Source organism: Priapulus caudatus, unplaced genomic scaffold (assembly GCF_000485595.1).
Source record: "Priapulus caudatus unplaced genomic scaffold, Priapulus_caudatus-5.0.1 Scaffold356, whole genome shotgun sequence".
Lineage (NCBI taxonomy): Eukaryota > Metazoa > Priapulida > Priapulimorpha > Priapulimorphida > Priapulidae > Priapulus > Priapulus caudatus.
Genome location: NW_014577417.1, coordinates 275,366 through 284,446, shown reverse-complemented (window position 1 = coordinate 284,446; position 9,081 = coordinate 275,366). Strand labels below are relative to the sequence as shown.

The 9,081-nt window shown below is 41.8% G+C and overlaps 2 protein-coding genes across 4 annotated transcripts in view; one reads left to right on the top strand and one right to left on the bottom strand.

The window, feature by feature from the left end:
• The first annotated feature begins 1,429 nt into the window (after positions 1 to 1,429).
• Positions 1,430 to 7,810, top strand: LOC106809458 (required for meiotic nuclear division protein 1 homolog). Of its 3 annotated transcripts, XM_014812537.1 has the most exons (9): positions 1,430 to 2,022; positions 2,907 to 3,018; positions 3,152 to 3,264; positions 3,689 to 3,789; positions 5,192 to 5,289; positions 5,412 to 5,553; positions 5,833 to 5,953; positions 6,779 to 6,895; positions 7,286 to 7,810. In XM_014812537.1, exons 1-9 carry the CDS (start codon positions 1,636 to 1,638, stop codon positions 7,322 to 7,324), a joined length of 1,230 nt encoding a protein of 409 aa, XP_014668023.1. In that variant the 5' UTR covers positions 1,430 to 1,635; the 3' UTR covers positions 7,325 to 7,810. The 3 variants fall into 3 exon arrangements, with proteins under 3 accessions (XP_014668023.1, XP_014668024.1, XP_014668025.1); XM_014812538.1 differs by lacking the exon at positions 2,907 to 3,018 and having other exon boundaries at positions 3,091 to 3,264; XM_014812539.1 differs by lacking the exon at positions 2,907 to 3,018 and having other exon boundaries at positions 1,445 to 1,455; positions 3,091 to 3,264.
• LOC106809461 (PRKR-interacting protein 1 homolog) overlaps positions 7,782 to 9,081 on the bottom strand; it is a gene marked incomplete in the record, with an annotated part of 1,673 nt that continues 373 nt past the window's right edge. Inside the window, 2 exon segments of the mRNA XM_014812542.1 lie at positions 7,782 to 8,302; positions 8,755 to 8,887. Of these exon segments, the coding sequence (XP_014668028.1) occupies positions 8,220 to 8,302; positions 8,755 to 8,887 (216 nt within the window).

Sequence of the window (9,081 nt, the reverse complement as noted above, 5' to 3'; positions counted from 1 at the left end):
TTAAAATTTTGAGGGGATATTTCTAAGGAAGTGTTTCTCTTCCCGATCCAGGCTCTACGGTTTAGCATGTGGGAAGTCCCATTACGGGTAGCATCAGAAATGTAACCGACTAACAATAATCTCGTACTTTATCGCGGATCTTCACTGAGACGCTCGGCCGGGGTGAAGACGGCAGGCAGAAGATACGTGAGAGGCTACGTGAGGATACGTGAGAAGATACGTGAAGATAGTTAAGATCGAGGACTGGTGTGAGAATACCAAGGCAGAACGGAGAAGCGAAAAAGTGTGGCTGGGATAGGGTGTAGGAGCTAGGTGAAAACTGGACCGTGCTGCTTAAAGGATGAGAGCCGAGAGTCTCTACCTGCGCATTAGGCGTCAACAAGTCTCTGGTCCCTAGAGACGGGGCAGGTGGGCATCGCGGCGGAATCACCATTATATATGTGATGGAAGTGGTTTATTGTGATTGCGTTCGTGCCGCGAACTATTATAGAATACGAACTAATATAGACTGATGGGAACTGGCGCTTTCCTACATATTTATTGTGAAAGATGATTTGATTGTGTATGTTTCTTTGTAATTTTGATCTGGTCAGGGTTGGGTCACTTGGGAGGGAGGGGGGGGCACTGTGTTTGTGAATCACCACCACGGCGCAGCGCCTCGTCATTGGCTTGTTGCTTCGATGATTGAGCTATCAGTATAAGGGAGTATACCCAAAAAATAATTTACCACTACAACACTGCATTGCTACCTACCTATACATTGACCGATCCAGACAGTAGCGTAGTTAGGAGAGGGCCAAAGGGGGCCATGGCCCCCTCCTGTTGATCCAAAAGTTAAAGAATTAAAAATTAAAATTAAAAAATCTACTAAAAAGAGAATTGTCGTAGTCAGACTGAAGGCTGTACATGTACTCAAAAGTGCCTCAAATACCATCTTCTGCTATCTACATTTTCAAAATTTTCTGGAGAACCTCCTTACCCCGGCCCGCCTGTTTTTCACACATACACACCTCCTCCTTGGACTTCTGGATCCGCCACTGAACAGTCACAACAGCGAACAACGAACGGGAGCAGAGAACAACGAACACAAATGTCACCTTTTTGCATGCATGGCACCCAAAACAAAGATCGCAGAGCTAGAGGTGGGGAGCACAGACGTGTGGAGAGGGAGGCGGAGGAACCATTAACATATTAATTCATCGATCCACTATTTTGCGCTGTTCGCTGTTTATGCCCCCCCCCGTGTTAAAAAATTCTGGAGCCCCCTACGCCACTGGAGCCCCCTACGCCACTGGATCCTGGATAAAGGTTATCCTAGGCTAACATCAATACACATTCGATGTATAACCGTTTCTTAGAGAGTGAAATAAATAAAACTTCATCCTCGCCGTGATGTGGTGAAATGATTGCTATATTTACCGTTAGTCGGCGCTGGTATCGCACATGGGCGCCTCTGTAAATTCTACGACTACGTGTAGAAAATACTAAGTATTTAGTCTATCTGGTCTATCTATCCAGTTAGTACCTGTATCAGTGATGTGGGCATAGATGTAGGTCACGTATCTACGGATGTGATAATATATGTGTCACTGTGTCTGGTTATTGCTGATACAATAACGAGTTATTTTTATAAGAATGTCAAGTAAGGTGTTTAAAAATGTACTTCTTCTAGGTCGCCAACTCTCTACGCAGTTATTACGAAACGAGTTGTGTCCAAACGTGTCATCATTGGTAAAAGAAGGGGTTTCAAATCGTTTAAACGCTGGAATTTCAGTGTTGGCTATTAGGCACGGAAGTAGTGGTATTTCACGGCTAGCTTTGAGTTCGTCGGCCATCGTTTATAAGCATACACAGTCCAGCCTGCTTCTCAAATGTTCCTTGATCGATTGTTCATCGCAAAGACATCTGTCAGCTACTGTTGGTGGCATCCAAAAGCACATATCCGCACTAGATACCAAAAGACCAATCAAGAAGAGAGCTGTAGTGGAAGAAGAAGATGATAGTGCATCAAAAATACCTCTGGTACTGATAATATAATGATAAGATACTGAAACACTGTACGTTGTTCAAGATTTTGGCATTTGTGACATCTTTAAGTTTAATTGACCTTGGTCTTTATAGCTGAAATTATATTGATAGGTGCATGAACTTTGCTGGAACATGCTGTCATTGTTTGAATGACGTGTCGTGGTGAGATTATTTTCAACGCTGTGGCTATATACCTGGCAGCCGGGCACGGTCTTCGATTTCCTAAATGCCCGGCAGTTCCTAACCCTAACCCTTGTTTACTTGAGATAATGCTGAAAATTAAAAACTGCCGGGCATCTAGGAAATTGAAGACCGTGCCCGGCAGCCGTCAGATATATATATGCCGGCTGCCGGGCATATAGCCACTCTGTATTTTCAACATGTCATTTGATCAATGTTAGGCTGTCCTTTTCTGTTATAATCCAGGATTCTCCCCATGCCTAACGCAGGTCTGGTCCGACATACTTTCAAAGCTGGTGCTAATTTGTGACATTCCATAAATCCCCCAACATACCTTAATTTCCTAATTGACATTCTCTAATTTCCAAATGCGCTTACTTTTGACAGTCCCAAGAGTCATGCTGGGTTCACACAGCTTGAAGTATACATCTCCTGATTAAGTTTATCTGTGTATTGAGCCTGTTTACAATGCGAAACTAACTCCGATCAGCATTTATTATTATTATTATTATCAAATCTTTATTGCATGTAATTTAATGAAAAAATGTAATGGCATGTAAAAATTTAGTGCTGAACCTTATTACCCGACATGCCTTCTGAAAGTCCTGGGGAAAACCTGGGGAGAACTTTGATGAATATTCTTACATCAAGTATTATTCTTTAATGTAATATATTTTAATAAGGGTCACGTGTTACAGAAGGAGGAGTGGGATGTTTCTGCATATGCAACGGCCGAGGAATATGATCTCGAGAGACTGAGTGCAGCCTTGCAGCAACAGGGCCTCTATAAGTTATCCTCCATGCCCGAAGGTGTGTACCACTTGCACCTAATAACACATTACTCAATACTCATCCTTACATGAACTATATTTCTCTTTCCAGTTACAAAGAAAAACAACCGAGATTCGCACTACACCTGCAAGTTATCGCTTGCCTTTTTCAGACATGCATGATTCTCTACATGTCACTGCAAAGTACACTGTCGGCACAGAGCCAAGAGAGATCTACATGTTTCGAGAAGGCTCTGTTGTCTTCTGGAATGTTCCAGAGTTGGAGGTTGGTATCGAAACATAGTAATAGTTCCTTAGCTCCACACTATGGGCCACATTATAGTAGTTTAATTGCGGAGTATCTTGTGCTGTGGTCACAGGTAAGAAAGATTGCCTCTGCCCCAAATCTGCAACCGTACCACGTAGGCTACTTTTGACAAAATGTCTGTTTCACGTGTCATATATCTATTCTAAAGTATCGTAGTAAGAGTCATCACTTACTTCAATCGTGTTGTTGATTTCTGATGTTTATGTTCTCATAGCCCAAGTTCATTGAAACCTTACCAAGTATTGATGCCCTGTGTGTGCAGTACTCAATGTCACTTGATGGGAGTAGTTCGAGCACTGGGGAATAATGTGATTTGATACTGAACTCGGTTGGAGGCAGCAACTTGAGTGTAGCGAATAATGCGATGTGGAAAACATTACAGAGGAACACACTGAGACGGTTTCTGCGCGAGTTTGAGGAGTCATCTTATGAGGATGAGATAACTGACCGTGAGAGGGAAGAGATGAAGTATACATATGTCGAGTGAGTGTATCAATCTCACAGTGACTTCCTAGTCAGCATACAGTCAAACCTGTTTGTGAAGGTTGGTCCAGGGAAATGCCAAAAGCATCCTGTGTAGACAGGTGTCCATTCTATAGAGGCTGGATGCGCTGAATAACCACCACTTTACAGAAATGTTAAAACTGTCTTTTGCAGACAGGTGTTTGTTCTAAAGATTTGGTCTCACTGTATAACTGTCACCCTAGGGAAATGCCGGCAGTGTCCTTTATAGATAGTTTATAGAGAGGACCGTTGCAACAGGTTTGACTGGATATCGTTCTCTCAACACATTTATAGTCTTACTGATATTCAGATCATTGATCTATTCCTCTTCCGTCTTCAGATCTAGAAGCGTAATGGCGTTTTGCCACACCGTTTTTCAATTTAAGGCAGTTACAAACAGTGGTACTGAGATAAAGTAATCTAATCTATATTTCAGTTTGTATGTATGTGTGTATGTATGTATGTCCCCTATGCCCGGCCAAACCGCCCAAGCGATCTGGATGCAGTTTTGAGAGGCCGATTTCCTATACCGGATGAAATTCTAGACGTTCCTAGACGAAAAAAATCGCCCTCTGAAAATTAAGATGCGTAACTAGTTACGTAAGTTACGTAAGTATTGTTCAGCCGAATTAGTCCGTACTCGCATAACTAGAGAACTCCGCAGCCTAGAGGAAAACTAAAGATATTTTCAGAATCAGCACGTCTGGGAGGTGGTTATCGCTGAAACAAAAATTTAAAAAGGTTAAAAATTGATAAAAATTCTATTCATCAATAAATGGCGGTGCGTACAGATTAACATCACGTACGTGTGAATCCATGGTCTATACCCTTAACGGCGCAGTGGCCTAATCGCTAGAACATCTGTCTCCTACACCGGGATTCCGGGTTCGAGTCCCAGCTGGGGAACTTATTTGCCCTTTTTTTTCTTTTTTCCCTTTACCTACCTCTTTAGTATGTATTATTTTCAATTTTTCAATTTTTAATTTTAATTTTTAATTTTAATTTATTTTATTTTTTGATTTCTTCTTATTTTTTACTGTTTGGGATGGCACGGCATGGCATGGCATGGGATTGGATGGCAAGACATGGCATGGGATGAGATGGGATGGGATATGGGATGGGATGCGGTCTGATGGGATGGGATGGGATGGAATGGGATGGATGCATGGCTGCTGGGATGGATGCATGGATAGATAGATAGTTCGATTTTTTTGGGTATTTTCCTTTCAACCAAGCGGTCACCAACTGAGTAACGCCACTGATGTCCCCGGGCAACGCCGGGTATCCCGCTAGTTTAGTAGAAACTAAGTTGGAATTAAACAGATTTATCCCTGCATCCTCGCTGCTCGTGGTGACACTCGTTTCCTACTTGTTCTTTCAGTTTGGCATCGAAACTGTCAAAGGGTCGCATTTTTCTGAATGCAGATGTATCACCACAGCTCGACAAGTATGCTTTTTCTAACTCCATGGTCTTGTCCGGTAAGTAGCACATTGTATAGTAATATACTCTGTATGAGATACGTATCTTTATTTATACGATACTGTAACTATAACCGATAACTCGAAAGAAGTAAAAGCCCTAATGCGTCGTTTGTTTTTAGTGAAGCTGGGCATCTGGGAAGCCTCACTCGACCGCTACGTCGAATCGATAAAGTGGGTCACTGATACGATGAAGTTAGGGAAGCAGATGACAATCTCACGGGAAGACGTGCTGCGTAAGACAGGAGAGCTGTTCGCGCTCAGGTGGGTGTCAGATCAGTGAACTGACGATGAATTAATATCATTCCTCATCGGTTCCGTGATTGCGTATCTGGACAAGGGCATGTTACCTTGATAGATATGTCCACTAACACGACCTATTGGTAAAGAAACAATTTATCCATAATACCATTATGTGTGTGTGCGTGCGTGTATATATATATATGTATATATATATGTAAATATATATAAAGAAAAGGTAGTGCCCTCTATTAGAGAATATATGCATCTATAAATTATGCTGACTATATGTCACCTCGTCAGACATCTGATAAACTTGAGCTCGGACCTGCTCGACACTCCTGACTTCTACTGGGACAGGGAGCATCTCGAACCGATCTACGAGAAGATGTGTATCCATCTGAACATTGCCAGAAGGACCAGGGTGAGTTTGTGCACCGATCATTAGAAGCCAGGATTTCGAAATCATTGCTCGAAAATGCAAAGCCTGGAAAACTATGGCGCAAAATGTAGTCTCACCTAATAGCATATATATGTTACTGATTACGCCAACTTGAGAAAACACTAAGAATTTATGGTGTTGTAGCATAGAAAATTAGAATTGAACACATCGTAACACCATGGCATATTTAATTATAGCAACAACTAATATGCAAATGGCGCCTTCAAAACACTGGCTTCATGATGTGTGCAGACCTGCCAACCCTTACGATTTTTTCGTATTCCTTACTAATTCCAAGATGTTTTTACGAATGTACGATCAAACTGAAAAACTTACGATTTTTTACGACTTGAAAATTAATGTGTTTTTTACATTGTGAGGCGAAAAATATCTGGCGATTGTGGGCGCAGCCATATTGGATCACGCGTTCACGTTGTTCTCGCGTGATCTAGAGTTAGTCCCATCATTCATTGCGCGCATAACATACAAACAAAATGGCCGCCTGCTGCAATAAAAGAAAATCCTTACTATTTTCATGAATCACAGGTTGGCAGGTCTGTAGTTAATCCATGCCATGGATGAGAAATCGCTTGGTGTCTCCCCAGTAGCCGGCGTTCAAACGTTTAATCCGGCAACCGTGAGATGTTTGCACGTTTCCCCACTGGAGGGCGCTCACACGTTTAGTCCGGCAACCGTGAGATGTTTGCACGTTTCCCCACTGGAGGGCGCTCACACGTTAGTCCGGCAACCGTGAGATGTTTGCACGTTTCCCCACTGGAGGGCGCTGACATAGGGATGTGTTTGCAGGTGATGAATGAGAAGCTGAATCTGTGCTGTGAGCTCGCGCAGCTGCTGAAGGATCACCTCAGCGATCGGCACCACACCCGCCTTGAGTGGATGATCATCATACTCATCGCCGTCGAGGTGAGCGCCCCCTGGCAATGCTTGTGTCTCGCCGCGCCGCGTCCGTTCTCTACGCGTTCGAATCTGGCTTTGTCGTGTATCATTCTCAGACCTGTTTGTACGTCTGGCAGGGTCCTGTGCCCACGATACGCCTTTGCATTTTCATTTAACAGGCATAATTTTTTAGCTTCGCGCTGTATTGTGCATATCTCTGTCTGTTTCGCCGTGATGTTGTTTTGTTTGTGTGTTATATGTAGCTGTTTGTCTGCGTATTTGATTAGTTAATGCTTTGTACTGTTCTTTGCTGGTTTCATGCATGTGCATGCACGCCTTAGTAGCTACACAATATAGTTTTATGTGAGAAGTTGGTTTTAGCAGACTTGTGGACATCTTGGATTTTGTCTTCTTCAGGTCTGTTTCGAACTCGTGAAGTGGATTCCGTTCAAGTGAGCATTACATCATCATCATCGTCGATTCTTCGTGGGATTTTCAATCGGTAGTTTTATTGTGCCAGTCGTGCTACTACAGGGCACCATAGATCTGGACAGATGGTCAAGTATGATTGCTTTATTGATACTATATAATCATTGGTAAATCGATGTTGGGGCAACCGATAATTACCCAACTTTCAATTGGGGATGTCATGTCAAAGTGCGTTCCTTATATTTAGGTTGATCTGTGTTATGATTGGGTCCAGAGAATTGTGTAGACAACGCGTGAATTCACAATCGCGCGAGTGTTTGAATTAGGAAATCACATGCCTGGTTGGTTGTATGTAGGAATTTGTACCTTTGACAAGTTAATTTTAGAAATACAAATGTGATTAATTCTAATTAGGTGATGGCTAATTATGAAAATTATTATTCTTATATGTTCGGACATTTAATCTCATCTTTACATAATGATATAAAATATATTCTTTAATAAAACAAAAAACTGTTATGTTCTACTTATATACAGATTCTTCTCATGATATAATGATTTGTTCCACACAAAATATAGAAATATGTGTGGTTGTACATACATACTCCTTTTCTAATCCTACATCTTGATATTGATGCCCATATCAAGATCACACATATATTTACAATAGCTCATGTCAAAAATATGATTGCTGACCTCTAAAACTAACAACTTCTTGGCTTGTGAATAATCCTCGTGTTCTTAGCTTGCAATGCAACTTTTCTGCACTGAATTAGGGCTATGGTACGATCAAAATAGGCATAACCACTTTCGTATTGTGATTATAAAAGCGACGTTGGACACTTCGATTGTCCTCGTATGTAATCAAAAGCGTTTCCCAAGGTTCTAATGACAGCACCTGTCACGTGCGCTGCGTCACCAATCACGTGTCAGAACGATCCGCGTCGGAGCTCCCCGATTCATCCGATTCTTTCTGCCGTCTCGCCTCATCCCCGGCACGATCATCTGCAATGTGTCAAACATGTCAAATATTTAGTTGTTCAAGTCTAAATTCAGTACACAACCAAAGATTGACATTCAATTACAGTATTTCTCAACTACGGAATTATAAAAAAAAGACATGAAATATCCATTTCCAACCGAGCGATGGCGTTGTTGCCAGTGTTAATATTGTCTGCTGACAGCACTTTGCCTATATTAATTCTGTGACTTACCAAGAGCAGATTATGATGCATAACTATCAAACTGCTGAAAATTGCTGTTGATTACAAGCTATATCAGACTCAGCAGCTATGTGCGTCAGAAGTCAGATTAGGTCACTGATCGTTATTTATAATTTAAACCTCGTATAAATCAAGTGACAATCTGATGCAGTGGCACCAGTCTGTTACAAATAATGGCATCATTCTGGATATATAATATCTCACATTTAAACACTAAATTTGTCTGAAACTTGCCTCCTTTTTTAAATTTCTTCTCCTTCATCTTTTCTTTTTTCTTTAGCCTCTTTGCACGCTTCTTTGCAGTCCGTGCCTCGGCTTCCGTCTTGTGTTTATTTAGCTTTTCGTGGTATGCTTCATTTTCATCTTCCTGATACCCATTGAAAAATCACAGCAAGTATGAGATCGATCAGGTAAATCTGACATGTACAACTTTCCTGCTTACCAATAAAGATGTGATGAGACACATTAGGCCTACATCCCTGCTAATTTCCTTTCACGTTCTCTCTCTCTCTCTCTCTCTCTCTCTCTCTCTCTCTCTCTCTCTCTCTCTCTCTCTCTCTC